Raw genomic sequence first — 22,016 nt, 5'->3', positions numbered from 1 at the left:
GAAGGGGCAAGGGGTGTGGAAGGGCGGGGGGGTGGCGTGGAAGGACGGGGGGGGGCAAGGGGCGTGAAAGGGTGGGGGGGGCAAGGGGCGTGAAAGGGTGGGGGGGGCAAGGGGCGTGGAAGGGCGGGGGGGCAAGGGGCGTGAAAGGGCGGGGGGCAAGGGGCGTGGAAGGGCGGGGGCGGGGGGGCAAGGGGCGTGGAAGGGCGGGGGGGGGGCAGGGAGGGTGAAGGGCAGGGAGGGCGAAGGGCAGGCAGGGTGAAGGGCTTTGAAGGGCAGGGAGGGTGGGGGGGTGAAGGGCAGGGAGGGTGGGGGGGTGAAGGGCAGGGCCGAGGGGGTGTGAAAGGCAGGGCCGTGGGGGGGGGGGGTGAAAGGCAGGGCCGGGGGGGTGGGGGTGAAAGACAGGGCTTGGGGGTGGGGGTGAAAGACAGGGCCGGGGGGGTGAAAGGCAGGGCCGGGGGGGGGGGGTGAAAGACAGGGCCGGGGGAGGGTGAAAGACAGGGCCGGGGGGGGGGTGAAAGGCAGGGCCTGGGAGGTGTTGCGTGAAAGGCAGGGACGCGTGAAAGAAAGGCAGGGAGGGTGGGGGGGTGAAGGGCAGGGGGTAGTGAAGGGGTGAAAGGCGGGGCCGAGGGGGGGGGGTGAACAGCAGGGCCGGGGGGGTGTGTGAAAGGCAGGGACGCGTGAAATATCCCTTCCCCTGCGTTTCCTCACATCGTACCTGGCTGCGCTCCTCCTCTTTCTCCAGGTACCGGCCGCCCTCCTCCTCCTCCACCTCGGGTTCCTCGACGGTGTCCGTTACCCCCGGCGAGGCGGAGCTGAGACACTCAGGTGAGGGGGTGGTGTGGGCCGCCGGCCCATACAGCTCCCAACTGAGAGAGCCGGAGGAGCGCTCTCGGGGATGGTGAGCTGGGGGAGCGGCCTGTGGGCCTGTGTGAGGTGAGAGCCGGAGAGAGCGTTCTCTCTGGGGGGAGGGGGGTAGTTGGAGCGGTATGTGGGAGGGAGCGTCGAGGGAGAGCACCGGGGGACAGGGAGAGCGCCGGGGAAGGGTGAGTGTGCCGGGGGAGAGGGAGAGCGCCGGGGGAGAGGGAGAGCGCCAGGGAAGGGTGAGAGCCGGGGGAGAGGGAGAGTGCCGGGGGAGAGGGAGAGCGCCGGGGGAGAGGGAGAGCGCCGGGGGAGAGGGGGAGCGCCGGAGGAGGGTGAGCGGGCTCAAAGGCGTGGAGTGTGTGAGGCTGCGGGTATGCGGTGTGGTGTGTGAATGCAACAGTGGGCTAGAGCACCGGCCAATGAGAGCCGTAGGGGGGCGGGACACAGGGGGGGCAGACACAACGGCCAATGAGAGGGAGGGCGGGCGGACCGACGGACCAATCAAATGGTCTACAGAGACTCACAAACAAGAATTTCAAATTTATATATATATAGATATAGATGAGCAAACAGGATTACATTTTTTAGTGTGTATGTTCGTCATTCTTTCATAACTGGGAGAAGGAACAAAGACGTTTGCTGACTGCTCAAAAGTATTCATTGCAAAAAGTTATTTTTACATTAAACGCAAAGCATGAATGGATTTTCCTACTGTACTAAAAAAGGACTATGAGTAAATTGTGCATCTGTTTTATTGAAAATGATAGAGAAGTGATTTTTTTCTTGTAAAATGTGTATTTATTGATCAGCAACACAAATACAGCATTCATATTATGTGAATGAAGACAAAAAGTAGAAACCAAGATAAAACACAAACATTATAATGCATGACACAAAGCACAGACGAGATTGTAAGCTCTTCGGAGCAGGGACTCCTCTTCCTAAATGTTACTTTTATGTCAGAAGCACTTATTCTCATTATGTGTTATTTGTATTATTTGTTATTGATATGATTATGTCACGTGTATTACTGCTGTGACGCGCTATGTACATTAATGGCGCTATATAAATAAAGACATACAGATACATACAGACAGACAGACAGGGCAAATAATGCATCAGATAACTTCTTCAATACTGCAGTGGTGTGGGTTGAATCTCCAGGACTGAAGCTACTAATTACCATAGTACCTGAAAGTGAAGGTAACTACCATAGTACTTGAAACCCAATCTTCCCCATGAGCTATTGGGAATGTTTGGGGATATTACCGGTAGCTTTTGAGATAGCCCAATAATGCCAAGTTTCCAATCTGGATGGACGCTTAAGCGGAATGGTAGAAATAATTGTATGGTGGTGACTAACATATAAAATGTGACAAGTTCTAAAGCTGTATGGGGTTTTTAAATATAAAAGCACACGCTAGCTAGGCTGTTATTTTAAACTGCAGAATAACAATATTATTATCACAGCCGGGGTGCTTCTCCCATGTTGCATTTTCCTTCTCAGACTGATGAATGTGTGGATTGCTGAAATGTTGCATGTTAGACCTTATATCCAATATGTACAGGAGCAAAATTCAGCCACACAAAGATATCAGTGGCTTCAGGTTCATACTATAAGGCTGGCAGACCCATCATTGACACTAGAGTGTGGTGGATGTGTTTCCAGATGTGGAGCCAAAGGAAGAACCGCGACCATAACGGGACAGAAAGTCTGTGCTGACGATGCCCCTGGTAGCCAAGATCCTCAAAAAACTGCTGCGGAACTTCTGCCCAATGAAGGCATAGAGAATGGGGTTGATGCAGCTGTGAATGTAGCCAAAAATCTCCGTCACAGATAGCGCGGTATCCACATGTACTCTTATCTCACAGGTCTCGTTGATCACTGTGGTCCTCATCAACGAGTCGACGACAACGGTAATGTTGTAGGGAAGCCAGCAGATAAGGAAGGCAATGACAACGGCAAAGATAACCTTCATGGCTCGTTGCTTCTGGTTGCTCTTGGTCTGGAAAAGAGTCTTGACGGTAAAACCATAGCAAAAGAGCATGATCGCCAAGGGTATGAAAAATCCCACCGTGTGCCGGCTTATTCTTAAGATGATCCTCCACTTCCCTGTCCCTTCAGACCCAAAATTTTCATGGCAGACCTTCCCATTATGAGGGATCTCAAACACAGACCTGTACAGCAGGATGGGAAGAGATAGAAAGATGGCAAAAATCCAGATGCCCAAACAAACAAACTTTACTAAGTGTCTCTTCTGTGTAATTGCTTCAGTGGCATGGACAATGGCAAGGTATCTGTCAACACTTATGCAAGCTAGCAGCAGGATGCCACTGTAGAAATTGACCTCCTGCAACACAGAAACAGCTTTGCAGATGAAATTCCCAAAAACCCATTCATGGGCCTTATATGTCGCCCAGAAGGGCAAGGTAACAGCAAATAAGAGGTCAGCAATGGCCAGGTGTAAGAGGTAGACATCTGTGGAAGTCCTCTTTAGCCTGTTGTAGCAGATTACAAGCACCACAAGGCTGTTGCCCACCACACTAAGGATGAAGACTAGCAAATAGACCACAACCACCAAGTATTTATTGATGCTCCAAGGCTTTGTACAAGGAGCTGTGTCGAAAGAGGGAATGTCTGTAGAGTCATAATCAGTGTAGTTAAACAGGTCATCCAAAAAGGAACCACCGATATTTAAGGACATGCTCATCTCTGCGTTTTTAGCCTGTTTGGGAGAAAGAGAATGGGAAAAAGAAGGTTATAGGGAGCCTGAGGCAACAATTTGATTTTTACGATTGACAGCACACATCCCATCACCGACCAATCCCAGCTTCTTTAATCGCAAATAATTGTCATCATGGTACAGCACTAAAAGGTGCAATCCTACACAGCAGGCAAACAATCTTAAACAACTTGTCAATGTAATCAGTTTTCTTAGTCAAATTAAAGAAAACCTTTATATATTTTATTTTTTTTTAACCAGGTTCTTACTGAGTTTCAATAGCCCACATTTGAGAGAGAGAGAAGAACAGAGGAGAGAGACGAACAGAGGAGAGAGACGAACAGTGGAGAGAGACGAACAGAGGAGAGAGACGAACAGTGGAGAGAGACGAACAGAGGAGAGAGACGAACAGAGGAGAGAGAAGAACAGAGAAGAGAGAAGAACAGAGAAGAGAGAAGAACAGAGGAGAGAGAAGAACAGAGGAGAGAGAAGAGCAGAGGAGAGAGAAGAACAGAGAAGAGTGACTATTTAGAACCCAGTCCCTTATATACCTCACCTAACATACCATTACACAACACATGGAGTGAACACACCTGTGGTACTGTACCTGGGTAATATGCTAATTTGGATATGCAAAGTATATTCTAGTGATTTAAATTAGGTAAATAAAATTAGGTATGGCTGTCATGATAGATCTGAGTTAACCTGAAAGAACCATTTCCTTGTCCCTGCTCCCCGAGAACACCCACCTCTAAAGGTGCTGCCAATATCTCAATCCAGTTTAAAGGTAGAATGCCATGCGGGCCAATAGGAAGCAGCAAGGGATGTCTTTGGGCCTTCCTATTGGCCCACGGGACCTGTAAACAGTCATACGGCGCGCCCTGTCGGCGCTGCTACCTTCGGAGGTAAGTATCTCAGGAAGCAGGCGGTCCCCCGAGCTGAAATTAACGGGGTTCAGCTCCGGAGTCTCCTTGTTTCCCATCTAGGGCAAAATCCCAAGCAGAAATGCCATTTTAACGTACCGTTGTGGATAGGCCCTTTTAGGGGGTGAACAACTCTTTAGCATGTAATTATCACTAACGGTTGTTATAGTTAACTCAATACACTTAACACGTTAAGGCAGGAGTGGCCAACTCCTGTCCTCAAGGGCCACCAACAGGTCAGGTATTCAGGATCTCCCTGTTCAGCACAGGTGGCTCAAGACTGAGCCACTGATTGAGCCACCTGTGCTGAACAGGGAGATCCTGAAACCCCGGCCTGTTGGTGGCCCTTGAGGATAGGAGTTGGCCACTCTTGCTCAAAGGCACTCCATCTCTACAATGGGTTTGTTCTCTCTCCTGCATTGAACAGGGACACAGCGTATTCCTAGCAGTACAGAGTGAAGCAATGCCAAAAACATGGCAGGATGGAGAAACACACACATATTTACACCACACACCACTTATTGCACAACTCCGCACATTTCCTGCCATGCCTGATGTAACTTTGTGGTTGTGACACAGAAGGCCTCCAATGTCTGTTGACTTGTTAGTGTCTCCGTGGAGAGAACATGCTTGTGTGTTGATTGGCCCATGTCTGAGCATTGTAGTGGAAACTCTGCATGTTTCTTGTTGGGTAACAATTCTTTTGGGTAAAGCACATTCTGTTTTGCACTGAAATTCTACTTTTCCCCACATTTTTTTATACTCGTACAGCGTCTCTGAAGAATCTGCAAAATAGAAATCCCTTCCAGCCCCAAAAATAGAAATCCTACTAGGTTAATAGGAACTAACATACAGCGTGTACCAAATTAACATACAGCGTGTACTTACTAACATAAACCGTGTACCTACTGCTAACATCAATCGTGTACCTACTAACATACAGCGTGTACCGAATTAACATACACGTGTACCTACTACTAAAATACAACGTGTAGCTACTAACATACAGTGTGTACCAAATTAACAGTGCAGTATCCCGATATAATGACATCTTATCTCACTTAAAAGCACTTATCACTGCTTAGTGCATAACCTCCACAGTGTGTACCTACTAACATACACCGTGTATCTACTGCTAACACTGAATACTTACTGACATACAGTGTGTACCTCCTAACATACAGTGTGTACCTACTGCTAACATACGGTGTGTACCTACTAACATACACCGTGTACCTACTAACATACAGCATGTACCAACTGCTAACATGCAGGGTGTACCTACTGCTAACATACAGCGTGTACCTACTGCTAACATACGGTGTGTACCTACTAACATACACCGTGTACCTACTGCATACAGCATGTATCTACTGCTAACATACAACATGTACCTAATGCTAACATACAGCGTGTACCTACTAACATACAATGTCTACCTAATGCTAACATACAGCGTTTACCTACTAACATACAGTGTGTACCTACTAACATACAGCGAGTACTTACTGACATACAGTGTGTACCTACTACTAACATACAGAGTGTACATACTGCTAACATACAGCGTGTGCCTACTAACATACAGCGTGTATCTACTGCTAACATAAAGCGTGTACCTACTAACATACAGCATTTACTTACTGACATACAGTATGTACCTACTGCTAACATACAGTGTGTACCTACTACTAACATACAGAGTGTACCTACTGCTAACATACAGCGTGTGCCTACTAACATACAGCGTGTACCTACTAACATACAGCGTGTACCTACTGCTAACATACAACATGTACCTAATGCTAACATACAGCATTTACCTACTAACATACAGCGTTTACCTACTAACATACAGAGTGTACCTACTAACATCCAGCGTGTACCTACTAACATACAGCGTGTACCTACTAACATACAGCGTGTACCTACTAACATACAGCGTGTACCTACTAACATACAGCGTGTACCTACTAACATACAGCGTGTACCTACTAACATACAGCGTGTACCTACTAACATACAGCGTGTACCTACTAACATACAGCGTGTACCTACTAACATACAGCGTGTACCTACTAACATACAGCGTGTACCTACTAACATACAGCGTGTACCTACTAACATCCAGCGTGTACCTACTAACATACAGAGTGTACCTACTAACATACAGAGTGTACCTACTAACATACAACATGTACCTACTGCTAACATACAGCATGTGCCTACTGACATACAGTGTGTACCTACTAACATACAGCGTGTACCTACTGACATACAGCGTGTACCTACTGCTAACATACAGCGTGTATCTACTGCAAACATACAGAGTGTACATACTGCTCACATACAACATGTATCTACTGCTAACATACAGCGTGTATCTACTAACATACAGCGTGTACCTGCTAACATACAGCATGTACCTACTGTACTAACATACAGCGTGTACCTACTAACATACAGCGTGTACCTACTGACATACAGCGTGTATCTACTGCTAACATACAGCGTGTACCTACTAACATACAGCGTGTATCTACTGCTAACATACAGCGTGTACCTACTAACATACAGCGTGTATCTACTGCTAACATACAGCATGTGCCTACTGATAACATACAGCGTGTACCTACTAACATACAGTGTGTATCTACTGCTAACATACAGCGTGTACCTACTAACATACAGCGTGTATCTACTGCTAACATATAGCGTGTACCTACTAACATACAGCGTGTATCTACTGCTAACATACAGCGTGTATCTACTAACATACAGCGTGTATCTACTGCTAACATACAGCATGTGCCTACTGATAACATACAGCGTGTACCTACTAACATACAGTGTGTATCTACTGCTAACATACAGCGTGTACCTACTGATAACATACAGCGTGTACCTACTAACATACAGCGTGTATCTACTGCTAACATACAGCGTGTAGCTACTAACATACAGCGTGTATCTACTGCTAACATACAGCGTGTGCCTACTAACATACAGCGTGTACCTACTGACATACAGCGTGTACCTACTAACATCCAGCTTGTACCTACTGATAACATACAGTGTGCACCTACTAACATACAGCTTGTACCTACTAACATACAGCATGTATCTACTGCTAACATACAGCGTGTACCTACTAACATACAGCATGTATCTACTGCTAACATACAGCGTGTACGACTAACATACAGCGTGTACCTACTAACATACAGCGTGTACCTACTAACATACAGCGTGTACCTACTGACATACAGCGTGTACCTACTGACATACAGCATGTACCTACTAACATACAGCGTGTACCGACTAACATACAGCGTGTACCTACTAACATCCAGCATGTATCTACTGCTAACATACAGCTTGTACCGACTAACATACAGCGTGTACCTACTAACATACAGCGTGTACCTCCTGACATACAGCGTGTACCTACTGCTAACATACAGCGTGTACCTACTAACATACAGCGTGTACCTACTGACATACAGCGTGTACCTACTGACATACACCTTGTACCTACTGACATACAGCGTGTACTTACTGCTAACATATAACGTGTACCTACTGCTAACATACAGCGTGTACCTACTAACATACAGCGTGTACTTACTGCTAACATACAACGTGTACCTACTGTACTAACATACAGCGTGTATCTACTGCTAACGTACAGCGTGTACCTACTAACATACAGCATGTATCTACAGTACTGCTAACAGACATACAGAGTGTACATACTGCTCACATACAACATGTATCTACTGCTAACATACAGCGTGTATCTACTAACATACAGCGTGTACCTGCTAACATACAGCATGTACCTACTGTACTAACATACAGCGTGTACCTACTAACATACAGCGTGTACCTACTGACATACAGCGTGTATCTACTGCTAACATACAGCGTGTATCTACTGCTAACATACAGCGTGTACCTACTAACATACAGCGTGTATCTACTGCTAACATACAGCATGTGCCTACTGATAACATACAGCGTGTACCTACTAACATACAGTGTGTATCTACTGCTAACATACAGCGTGTACCTACTGATAACATACAGCGTGTACCTACTAACATACAGCGTGTATCTACTGCTAACATACAGCGTGTACCTACTAACATACAGTGTGTATCTACTGCTAACATACAGCGTGTACCTACTAACATACAGTGTGTATCTACTGCTAACATACAGCGTGTACCTACTAACATACAGCGTGTATCTACTGCTAACATATAGCGTGTACCTACTAACATACAGCGTGTATCTACTGCTAACATACAGCGTGTATCTACTAACATACAGCGTGTATCTACTGCTAACATACAGCATGTGCCTACTGATAACATACAGCGTGTACCTACTAACATACAGCGTGTATCTACTGCTAACATACAGCATGTGCCTACTGATAACATACAGCGTGTACCTACTAACATACAGCGTGTATCTACTGCTAACATACAGCGTGTACCTACTAACATACAGCGTGTATCTACTGCTAACATACAGCGTGTACCTACTAACATACAGCGTGTACCTACTGACATACAGCGTGTACCTACTGCTAACATACAGCGTGTACCTACTAACATACAGTGTGTACCTACTAACATACAGCTTGTACCTACTAACATACAGCATGTATCTACTGCTAACATACAGCGTGTACCTACTAACATACAGCATGTATCTACTGCTAACATACAGCATGTACGACTAACATACAGCGTGTACCTACTAACATACAGCGTGTACCTACTAACATACAGCGTGTACCTACTGACATACAGCGTGTACCTACTGACATACAGCATGTACCTACTAACATACAGCGTGTACCGACTAACATACAGCGTGTACCTACTAACATCCAGCATGTATCTACTGCTAACATACAGCTTGTACCTACTAACATACAGCGTGTACCGACTAACATACAGCGTGTACCTACTAACATACAGCGTGTACCTCCTGACATACAGCGTGTACCTACTGCTAACATACAGCGTGTACCTACTAACATACAGCGTGTACCTACTGACATACAGCGTGTACCTACTGACATACAGCTTGTACCTACTAACATACAGCATGTACTTACTGCTAACATATGACGTGTACCTACTGCTAACATACAGCGTGTACCTACTAACATACAGCGTGTACTTACTGCTAACATACAACGTGTACCTACTGTACTAACATACAGCGTGTATCTACTGCTAACGTACAGCGTGTACCTACTAACATACAGCATGTATCTACTGCTAACATACAGCGTGTGCCTACTGATAACATACAGCGTGTACCTACTAACATACAGCGTGTATCTACTGCTAACATACAGCGTGTACTTACTGATAACATACAGCGTGTACCTACTGATAACATACAGCGTGTACCTACTAACATACAGCGTGTATCTACTGCTAACATACAGTGTGTACCTACTAACATACAGCGTGTATCTACTGCTAACATACAGCGTGTGCCTACTAACATACAGCATGTATCTACTGCTAACATACAGCGTGTGCCTACTGATAACATACAGAGTGTACCTACTGATAACATACAACGTGTACCTACTGCTAACATACAGCGTGTATCTACTAACATACAGCGTGTATCTACTAACATACAGCGTGTATCTACTGCTAACATACAGCGTGTACCTACTAGCATACAGCATGTATCTACTGCTAACATACAGCATGTATCTACTGCTAACATACAGCGTGTGCCTACTGATAACATACAGCGTGTACCTACTAACATACAGCATGTATCTACTGCTAACATACAGCGTGTGCCTACTGATAACATACAGCGTGTACCTACTAACATACAGCGTGTATCTACTGCTAACGTACAGCGTGTACTTACTGATAACATACAGCGTGTACCTACTGATAACATACAGCGTGTACCTACTAACATACAGCGTGTATCTACTGCTAACATACAGCGTGTACCTACTAACATACAGCGTGTATCTACTGCTAACATACAGCATGTGCCTACTGATAACATACAGCGTGTACCTACTAACATACAGTGTGTATCTACTGCTAACATACAGCGTGTACCTACTAACATACAGCGTGTATCTACTGCTAACATATAGCGTGTACCTACTAACATACAGCGTGTATCTACTGCTAACATACAGCGTGTATCTACTAACATACAGCGTGTATCTACTGCTAACATACAGCATGTGCCTACTGATAACATACAGCGTGTACCTACTAACATACAGTGTGTATCTACTGCTAACATACAGCGTGTACCTACTGATAACATACAGCGTGTACCTACTAACATACAGCGTGTATCTACTGCTAACATACAGCGTGTAGCTACTAACATACAGCGTGTATCTACTGCTAACATACAGCGTGTGCCTACTAACATACAGCGTGTACCTACTGACATACAGCGTGTACCTACTAACATCCAGCGTGTACCTACTAACATACAGTGTGCACCTACTAACATACAGCTTGTACCTACTAACATACAGCATGTATCTACTGCTAACATACAGCGTGTACCTACTAACATACAGCATGTATCTACTGCTAACATACAGCGTGTACGACTAACATACAGCGTGTACCTACTAACATACAGCGTGTACCTACTAACATACAGCGTGTACCTACTGACATACAGCGTGTACCTACTGACATACAGCATGTACCTACTAACATACAGCGTGTACCGACTAACATACAGCGTGTACCTACTAACATCCAGCATGTATCTACTGCTAACATACAGCTTGTACCGACTAACATACAGCGTGTACCTACTAACATACAGCGTGTACCTCCTGACATACAGCGTGTACCTACTGCTAACATACAGCGTGTACCTACTAACATACAGCGTGTACCTACTGACATACAGCGTGTACCTACTGACATACAGCTTGTACCTACTGACATACAGCGTGTACTTACTGCTAACATATAACGTGTACCTACTGCTAACATACAGCGTGTACCTACTAACATACAGCGTGTACTTACTGCTAACATACAACGTGTACCTACTGTACTAACATACAGCGTGTATCTACTGCTAACGTACAGCGTGTACCTACTAACATACAGCATGTATCTACAGTACTGCTAACAGACATACAGAGTGTACATACTGCTCACATACAACATGTATCTACTGCTAACATACAGCGTGTATCTACTAACATACAGCGTGTACCTGCTAACATACAGCATGTACCTACTGTACTAACATACAGCGTGTACCTACTAACATACAGCGTGTACCTACTGACATACAGCGTGTATCTACTGCTAACATACAGCGTGTATCTACTGCTAACATACAGCGTGTACCTACTAACATACAGCGTGTATCTACTGCTAACATACAGCATGTGCCTACTGATAACATACAGCGTGTACCTACTAACATACAGTGTGTATCTACTGCTAACATACAGCGTGTACCTACTAACATACAGCGTGTATCTACTGCTAACATACAGCGTGTACCTACTAACATACAGTGTGTATCTACTGCTAACATACAGCGTGTACCTACTAACATACAGTGTGTATCTACTGCTAACATACAGCGTGTACCTACTAACATACAGCGTGTATCTACTGCTAACATATAGCGTGTACCTACTAACATACAGCGTGTATCTACTGCTAACATACAGCGTGTATCTACTAACATACAGCGTGTATCTACTGCTAACATACAGCATGTGCCTACTGATAACATACAGCGTGTACCTACTAACATACAGCGTGTATCTACTGCTAACATACAGCATGTGCCTACTGATAACATACAGCGTGTACCTACTAACATACAGCGTGTATCTACTGCTAACATACAGCGTGTACCTACTAACATACAGCGTGTATCTACTGCTAACATACAGCGTGTACCTACTAACATACAGCGTGTACCTACTGACATACAGCGTGTACCTACTGCTAACATACAGCGTGTACCTACTAACATACAGTGTGTACCTACTAACATACAGCTTGTACCTACTAACATACAGCATGTATCTACTGCTAACATACAGCGTGTACCTACTAACATACAGCATGTATCTACTGCTAACATACAGCATGTACGACTAACATACAGCGTGTACCTACTAACATACAGCGTGTACCTACTAACATACAGCGTGTACCTACTGACATACAGCGTGTACCTACTGACATACAGCATGTACCTACTAACATACAGCGTGTACCGACTAACATACAGCATGTATCTACTGCTAACATACAGCGTGTACCTACTAACATACAGCATGTATCTACTGCTAACATACAGCATGTACGACTAACATACAGCGTGTACCTACTAACATACAGCGTGTACCTACTAACATACAGCGTGTACCTACTGACATACAGCGTGTACCTACTGACATACAGCATGTACCTACTAACATACAGCGTGTACCGACTAACATACAGCGTGTACCTACTAACATCCAGCATGTATCTACTGCTAACATACAGCTTGTACCTACTAACATACAGCGTGTACCGACTAACATACAGCGTGTACCTACTAACATACAGCGTGTACCTCCTGACATACAGCGTGTACCTACTGCTAACATACAGCGTGTACCTACTAACATACAGCGTGTACCTACTGACATACAGCGTGTACCTACTGACATACAGCTTGTACCTACTAACATACAGCATGTACTTACTGCTAACATATGACGTGTACCTACTGCTAACATACAGCGTGTACCTACTAACATACAGCGTGTACTTACTGCTAACATACAACGTGTACCTACTGTACTAACATACAGCGTGTATCTACTGCTAACGTACAGCGTGTACCTACTAACATACAGCATGTATCTACTGCTAACATACAGCGTGTGCCTACTGATAACATACAGCGTGTACCTACTAACATACAGCGTGTATCTACTGCTAACGTACAGCGTGTACTTACTGATAACATACAGCGTGTACCTACTGATAACATACAGCGTGTACCTACTAACATACAGCGTGTATCTACTGCTAACATACAGTGTGTACCTACTAACATACAGCGTGTATCTACTGCTAACATACAGCGTGTGCCTACTAACATACAGCATGTATCTACTGCTAACATACAGCGTGTGCCTACTGATAACATACAGAGTGTACCTACTGATAACATACAACGTGTACCTACTGCTAACATACAGCGTGTATCTACTAACATACAGCGTGTATCTACTAACATACAGCGTGTATCTACTGCTAACATACAGCGTGTACCTACTAGCATACAGCATGTATCTACTGCTAACATACAGCATGTATCTACTGCTAACATACAGCGTGTGCCTACTGATAACATACAGCGTGTACCTACTAACATACAGCATGTATCTACTGCTAACATACAGCGTGTGCCTACTGATAACATACAGCGTGTACCTACTAACATACAGCGTGTATCTACTGCTAACGTACAGCGTGTACTTACTGATAACATACAGCGTGTACCTACTGATAACATACAGCGTGTACCTACTAACATACAGCGTGTATCTACTGCTAACATACAGTGTGTACCTGCTAACATACAGTGTGTACCTACTAACATACAGCGTGTATCTACTGCTAACATACAGCGTGTGCCTACTAACATACAGCATGTATCTACTGCTAACATACAGCGTGTGCCTACTGATAACATACAGAGTGTACCTACTGCTAACATACAGCGTGTATCTACTAACATACAGCGTGTATCTACTGCTAACATACAGCATGTATCTACTGCTAACATACAGCGTGTATCTACTGCTAACATACAGCATGTATCTACTGCTAACATACAGTGTGTACCTACTAACATACAGCTTGTGCCTACTGATAACATACAGCTTGTACCTACTGATAACATACAACGTGTTCCTACTGCTAACATACAGTGTGTACCTACTGATAACATACGTGTTCCTACTGCTAACATACAGCTTGTACCTACTGATAACATACGTGTTCCTACTGCTAACATACAGCTTGTACCTACTGATAACATACAAAGTGTACCTACTGATAACATACAGCTTGTACCTACTGATAACATACAACGTGTTCCTACTGCTAACATACAGTGTGTACCTACTGATAACATACGTGTTCCTACTGCTAACATACAGCTTGTACCTACTGATAACATACGTGTTCCTACTGCTAACATACAGCTTGTACCTACTGATAACATACAAAGTGTACCTACTGATAACATACAGCGTGTATCTACTGCTAACATACAGCGTGTACCTACTAACATACAGCGTGTACCTACTAACATACAGCGTGTACCTACTAACATACAGCGTGTACCTACTGCTAACATACAGAGTGTACCTACTGATAACATACAACGTGTACCTACTGCTAACATACAACGTGTACCTACTAACATACAGCGTGTATCTACTGCTAACGTACAGCGTGTACTTACTGATAACATACAGCGTGTACCTACTGATAACATACAGCGTGTACCTACTAACATACAGCGTGTATCTACTGCTAACATACAGTGTGTACCTACTAACATACAGCGTGTATCTACTGCTAACATACAGCGTGTGCCTACTAACATACAGCATGTATCTACTGCTAACATACAGCGTGTATCTACTGCTAACATACAGTGTGTACCTACTAACATACAGCGTGTATCTACTGCTAACATACAGCGTGTGCCTACTAACATACAGCATGTATCTACTGCTAACGTACAGCGTGTACTTACTGATAACATACAGCGTGTACCTACTGCTAACATACAGCGTGTATCTACTAACATACAGCGTGTATCTACTGCTAACATACAGCATGTATCTACTGCTAACATACAGCGTGTATCTACTGCTAACATACAGCATGTATCTACTGCTAACATACAGTGTGTACCTACTAACATACAGCTTGTGCCTACTGATAACATACAGCTTGTACCTACTGATAACATACAACGTGTTCCTACTGCTAACATACAGTGTGTACCTACTGATAACATACGTGTTCCTACTGCTAACATACAGCTTGTACCTACTGATAACATACGTGTTCCTACTGCTAACATACAGCTTGTACCTACTGATAACATACAAAGTGTACCTACTGATAACATACAGCGTGTACCTACTGCTAACATACAGCGTGTACCTACTGCTAACATACAGCTTGTACCTACTGATAACATACAAAGTGTACCTACTGATAACATACAGCGTGTACCTACTAACATACAGCGTGTACCTACTAACATACAGCGTGTACCTACTGTACTAACATACAGCGTGTACCTACTAACATACAGCGTGTACCTACTAACATACAGTGTGTACCTACTGCTAACATACAGCATGTACCTTCTAACATACAGCGTGTATCTACTGCTAACATACAGCGTATATCTACTGCTAACGTGCAAAATGCACCCAGTGCTAAGACGTAGCACCAGGACCGACTTAGAAGATCACTGGTCACGATGCAGTGTGAGTGCTTATGTTTTTACTAACATACAACACGTAGCCTGAGGACTTGCAACACTTTTTAATACTGTGTGTGTATGTTCATGTCTAAATACTACAGGCTGTGCTTCTACCACCTCAACTTTAACAGCTATCATGTACATTTCCTTATATTCCATGTTTTCTATATAGCAGCGACTCCTCGTGCCAAAGTTCACTTTTATGTTTTATTGCCTTATCTGTATAAACATTCCCTCTGTTATTTCTTGTATATAATCTCTGTAAAGCGCTTCATACATAGCTGGCGTTATATAGATACAAATACTAAATAAATACAATACCATGCCCACACTGACTCACTCACTCACTATTATAATGGCAGTTAAAGTCAAATTAATTTCCTTAAAAATGTAAGTAAAAATGTCAACTAATTACCTGTGTTTCTCTCTGACACGCACATCTGCTGCTGATGTTGCTGCTGATTCAGCCCTTAAATATCACAAAAACTTACAAAGAGGAATAAGCATTTCCTAATCTCAAGGGAAGAGCAAGAACCCAGCTCCCTGAGGCCACTCGCTGGAGTCAGGACTGATAAAGCACTATTTCAACTTTTCAAACCATGAGATCGGCAGAATCTTTCATCTAGGACAGTGGTTTTTAACCTTATAATGTGAAATTGTAGGGAACTCCAACCCTCTCTTCCTCCCTGTTCGTTCCTCTTTCCCCCCTTCCGTTCCTCTTCCGCTCTTATACTTCCCGTCCTTCCCTCTTCCCCCACCTGTCTCTTCCTCTCTTACACTCATGCAAATATGGACAGGCAAACAAAGAGTTAACCCACCAGGTGCTCAAGAAGTTAAAGATAGTTGCTGAATCTTTAGTAGTTCAGTATATGGAATCGGTCAAGGCACATTCACATATATTGAATTTGTTTTATTTCTGGTCCCATTTTTATCTGTACATGTCTTTTCTGATGTATGTATGTCACTCTTTGCACCTGCTGCTCATCGGCTGATGGGCAAAACCCACAGGTGTTTAGTGTTGGACATGCTATATCAAGACTTCCGGTTTACTGACGGATCACTCTTTGACAAAGGCCTGCTGGGCTGAAACGCGTCAGAGGATCCGTCAGTACTACATTTTGGGGCAATAAAGTTTTTTTAGTCACCATACCAGCCTTCCTCTGATCTCTCACTACGGCTGTGCATCGCGTCTTTCTCCGGTGGGAGGAGTTCCTGTTTGTCCCTCTTACACTCACCCTGTCACAGGAGACCAATGCTTTTATCACCAAAATACCCGGATCCTTTGATTGAGCAAAGCAAGAGATAAAATAAATTGTAATTTATTTACAGAATTAACATACACAGCTTGATTTACAATTACAACAAAAATACACTTACTAGTTACGCTGTTAAGTCTGGTTACAGGATGAATCCTGAACTCCTTCCTGATGGGCTGCAGGGTTTTTTATGCACTAAACAGTCCTATACATAACCCATGCAGCCAATCTACTCCGTGGGAATAATTCCTTCCCCCTATCACGGAGGTGCCACTACTTTGCAAACCTGGCAGAGGGGCTTCTCAGTCTGCTCTTGGCATGTGCCAACTTTGCACCTTGGCCGCTTAGAATATGAGGCCCGTTCCCTCTACCTGGCGCCGCTCAGTCTAGGCAGAGCAGCCATTTGCCAGGATGGCTTATTGATATTCTCTTCCTTTCCCCCTCCTTGCTAACAAAAGGTTTAACACTTCCATATCCTGGACTGCCTTTGAAGCTTAGAGGGCAGAGTAGCCACACTGTTTCTGGCGTGTTAGATGAAAATCCCATATGCCTAACATGTTGGTTCAACTAAAATAGTGGGACTTTAATTAATCCATTTTTTATATAACTCTATAAAAATTGCACGACATGATAGTGTTACGCCGGTGCTGCCCGCAGACCAGACCCGTCCCCTGAGCTGAAGGGGGAAGTGGTAATACACGCACCCGCAGCAAAGGGAGTGTGGTATGAAGCGTTGCCAGGCCAGGTGTAGTAAGGTAGAAAATACTTGCCGGTACCGGTTGTAGAGATAGAGTGAAGGATGCCTCGCCGAAGTCAGGGAGTGGAGAGTGGAGATAGGTCGTTGTCCAAGCCATGTTCAAGGGGTTACCAGAGTGAGCGTTGTCCAAGGAGTACCGAGATCGAGAGCCAGAGGGGGTAGTCGTACAAGCCGCATCATAACCTGTGAAAACACTGAGAGAATCCAGAAGTACTTCCATACAGAGACTATGTCGAGCAAAGACTGAGAGCAGAGAGGAGCTAGATAAAGCCGGAAAGGTCCAATTAGGAACGGAGGCGGGACAGGAAGAGCTACAGGGAGACACTGCAGATTGGTGCAGGCATAACAGGCCAGGTGAGTCTTGTTGGTAACCTGAGTATGCCCGTGCAGTGTGCCTGAGGTCCGGGGGATGGGAAGAAGAGTGTGCAGACTGAGCGTGCTCCGTAACTCGTGTACGCGCGTGAACTGAGCCAGTGGATGATGCAGGTGTGTGTGCAGGTGTGCGTGCAGGAGGGCGTGGGTGCGCCCGGCGCTGAGCAGAGGAATCGCCGAGGGGAGTGATCCCGCGACGGCGGCTGGAGCGAGGAGCCGCGGAGGCCGGTAAGGCAGGTTTGTTTTGTGTGTCCAGGGACTCCCTGCGGGAAGGGGGTGTTTTGTGTGTGGAGCGTGGAGAACACCGATTCCTGACAGATATGTCCTGATTTTACCCGAACAGTGCTCACAGCAAATCTCACGGCGCTAGGTTATCAAAAGGCCACCTGCAATGCTGCTAGTTCTGGGTTTTAAAACCTCTTTTCCTTTCACACGCTTACACTAAAACACTGCCACAGTTATACACATAATCTTAAAAATGACTTTACTCTGAACCCCCCCTGGTTCTGGGGTTCGTGGGCATATATCGGGGGACCTGAATGTAATTCATTCTCCTGCCCGGTCTCACTATTCTGGTCTGTGCTGAAGCAGGGAAATATCTGCTGCTTAACACTCCTGGAATAATAAGACACACATATACAGTTTAATTGTATTGTATTGTATGTCTTTATTTATATAGCGCCATTAATGTACATAGCGCTTCACAGCAGTAATACATGTGGTAATCCAATAAATAACAGATAATATAAATAACAGATCATGGGAATAAGTGCTTTAGACATTAAGGAAGAGGAGTCCTTGCCCCGAGGAGCTTACAGTCTAATTGGTAGGTAGGGAGAATGTACAGAGACAGGAGGAGGGAGTTCTGGTATGTGCGTCTGCAGGGGGCCAAGCTTTATGTGCCATGTGTTCAGAATAGCCACAGTGCTATTCATATGCTTCTTTAAGCAAGTGTGTCTTAAAGGTGGATAGAGAGGGTGCTAGTCGGGTACTGAGGGGAAGGGCATTCCAGAGGTGAGGGGCAGTCAATGAAAAAGGTTTAAGGCGGGAGAGGGCTTTAGATACAAAGGGGGTAGAAAGAAGACATCCTTGAGAAGAACGCAAGAGTCTGGATGGTGCATAACGAGAAATTAGGGCTGAGATGTAAGGAGGGGAAGAAGAGTGTAAAGCTTTAAAAGTGAGGAGAAGAATGGCGTGTGAGATGCGGGATTTGATCGGAAGCCAGGAGAGGGATTTCATGAGGGGAGATGCTGAGACAGATCTAGGAAAGAGTAGAGTGATTCTGGCAGCAGCGTTAAGGATAGATTGTAGGGGAGACAGGTGAGAGGCAGGAAGGCCGGACAGCAGGAGGTTACAGTAATCAAGACGGGAGAGAATGAGGGCCTGAGTCAGAGTTTTAGCAGTCGAGCAACAGAGGAAAGGGCGTATCTTTGTTATATTGCGGAGGAAAAAGCGACAGGTTTTAGAAATGTTTTGAATGTGAGGGGCAAATGTGAGAGAAGAGTCGAGTGTGACCCCAAGGCAGCGTGCTTGGGCTACTGGGTGAATGATCGTAGTTCCAACAGTAATGTGGAAGGAGGTAGTAGGGCCAGGTTTGGGAGGAAGTATGAGGAGCTCTGTTTTAGCCATGTTGAGTTTAAGGTGGCGGAGGGCCATCCAGGATGATATAGCAGAGAGACATTCAGAAACTTTGGTTTGTACAGTAGGTGTAAGGTCGGGTGTTGAGAAATATATTTGTGTGTCGTCAGCATAGAGGTGATAATTAAACCCAAAAGATGTGATTAGGTCACCTAGAGAGAGTGTGTAGAGAGAAAAGAGAAGGGGTCCCAGGACAGAGCCCTGGGGTACCCCCACAGAGAGATCAATAGAGGAGGAGGAGGTGTTAGCAGAAGAGACACTGACAGTACGATGGGAGAGGTAGGATGAGATCCAGGATAGAGCTTTGTTCCGAATGCCAAGAGTATGGAGAATGTGAAGGAGAAGAGGGTGGTCCACTGTGTCAAATGCTGCAGAGAGGTCGAGTAATATGAGCAGAGTGTAATGACCTCTGTCTTTGGCAGCATGGAGGTCGTCAGTTATTTTAGTGAGGGCTGTTTCCGTGGAGTGAGCATTACGGAAGCCAGATTGTAGAGGGTCTAGGAGAGAATAGGTGTTGAGAAAATGGAGCAAGCGAGCGAATACAAGACGTTCAAGGAGTTTAGAGGCAAAAGGCAGGAGGGAGACAGGCCGATAGTTAGAAAGACAGGTAGGGTCAAGCTTGCTGTTTTTGAGTAATGGTATGACTGTTGCATGTTTGAAGGAGGATGGAAAGGTTCCAGAGCAGAGGGAGGAGTTAAAAATGTGCGTGAGCGTAGGGATTATAGTAGGAGCAAGAGGTTTTAGGAGATGGGAGGGAATGGGGTCAAGAGGGCAAGTGGTAGAGGTAGAAGAGGCGATCAACAACGACACATCCTCCTCTGAGACAGTGGAAAAAGAGTCAAGGAAGGCAGGAGGAGAGTTAGGAAGAAGTGTAGGATGGGAGGAAGAAACAGAGGGGATGTTCTGACGTATGGATTCCACCTTTTCCTTAAAATAGACAGCAAAGTCCTGAGCGGAGATGGAGGAAGGAGAGGAAGCTGAGGGTGGTTTGAGTAGAGTATCAAAGACAGAGAACAGTCGGCGTGGGTTAGACTTGTGCATGTTGATTAGTGAAGAAAAGTAGGCTTGTTTAGCTTGCGAGAGGGCAGAGTTGAAACAGGATAGCATAAATTTGTAGTGAAGGAAGTCTGCGCGAGTATGAGATTTCCTCCAGAGGCGTTCAGAGGAACGAGTGGAGGAACGCAGCATGCGCGTGTGGGAATTTAACCAGGGTCTAGGGTTAAAAGGGCGAGTGCGGCAGAGAGAAAGCGGGGCATGTAGATCAAGAGAGGAGGACAAGGCAGAGTTGTAGTTCCTGACCAGTTTGTCAGGGTCTGTAGCAGAGCTTAGAGAGGAGAGGGAGGAGTGTAACGTGGACTCAAAGTCAGGTAAGTGAATAGAGCGCAGGCTTCTGCAGAACCGGGGGGTAGATGGAGGTGGAGAAGGGGAGAAGCGAGATAGAGAGAATGAGATGAGGTGATGGTCAGAGAGAGGAAAAGGGGAAATGGAGAAATCAGAGAGAGAGAAGTTTTTAGTGAAAACCAGGTCTAAGTAGTGGCCATCCTTGTGGGTGCTGGCTGCAGTCCACTGTTGAAGGCCAAAAGAAGAGGTTAGAGAAAGAAAGCGGGAAGCCCAAGGGAGAGAGGGGTCATCAATGTGGCAATTGAAGTCCCCAAGGAGAAGAACAGGGGAGTCTGAGGAGAGGAAGAAAGAGAGCCAGGATTCAAAGTGAGAGAGAAAGGCAGAAGGGGGATGAGTAGAGGTAGGTGGGCGATACATGACCGCCACATGAACAGGGAGAGGAGAGAAGATCTGGACAGTGTGAACCTCAAAGGAGGGAAAGGCAAGAGAGGGGGGAATAGGAATAGTTCGGTAACGGCAGAGAGAGGAGAGCAGGAGCCCCACACCTCCACCCCTGCCATCA

At 45.1% G+C, this 22,016-nt stretch overlaps 1 protein-coding gene across 7 annotated transcripts in view; it reads right to left on the bottom strand.

The window, feature by feature from the left end:
• Positions 1-1,652: 1,652 nt before the first annotated feature.
• Positions 1,653-22,016, bottom strand: part of LOC142499812 (C-X-C chemokine receptor type 2-like) — a 32,744-nt gene continuing 12,380 nt past the window's right edge. The window contains exons 1-3 of one of the 7 annotated variants that reach the window (XM_075609695.1): positions 16,506-18,063; positions 5,059-5,309; positions 1,653-3,587 (exon numbers count right to left, since the gene is read on the bottom strand). In XM_075609695.1, the coding sequence (XP_075465810.1) occupies positions 2,505-3,587; positions 5,059-5,157 (1,182 nt within the window). In that variant the 5' untranslated portion in view covers positions 5,158-5,309; positions 16,506-18,063 and the 3' untranslated portion in view covers positions 1,653-2,504. Of the gene's footprint in view, positions 3,588-5,022; positions 5,865-6,393; positions 6,462-16,505; positions 18,064-22,016 lie in introns of those variants that run through there. The other 6 variants (XM_075609693.1, XM_075609699.1, XM_075609692.1 and 3 more) reach the window with 6 other exon arrangements.

This window comes from Ascaphus truei, chromosome 7, assembly GCF_040206685.1.
Source record: "Ascaphus truei isolate aAscTru1 chromosome 7, aAscTru1.hap1, whole genome shotgun sequence".
Lineage (NCBI taxonomy): Eukaryota > Metazoa > Chordata > Amphibia > Anura > Ascaphidae > Ascaphus > Ascaphus truei.
The sequence above is the reverse complement of the archived record's forward strand: the minus strand, read 5'-3'. Positions and strand labels throughout refer to the sequence as shown.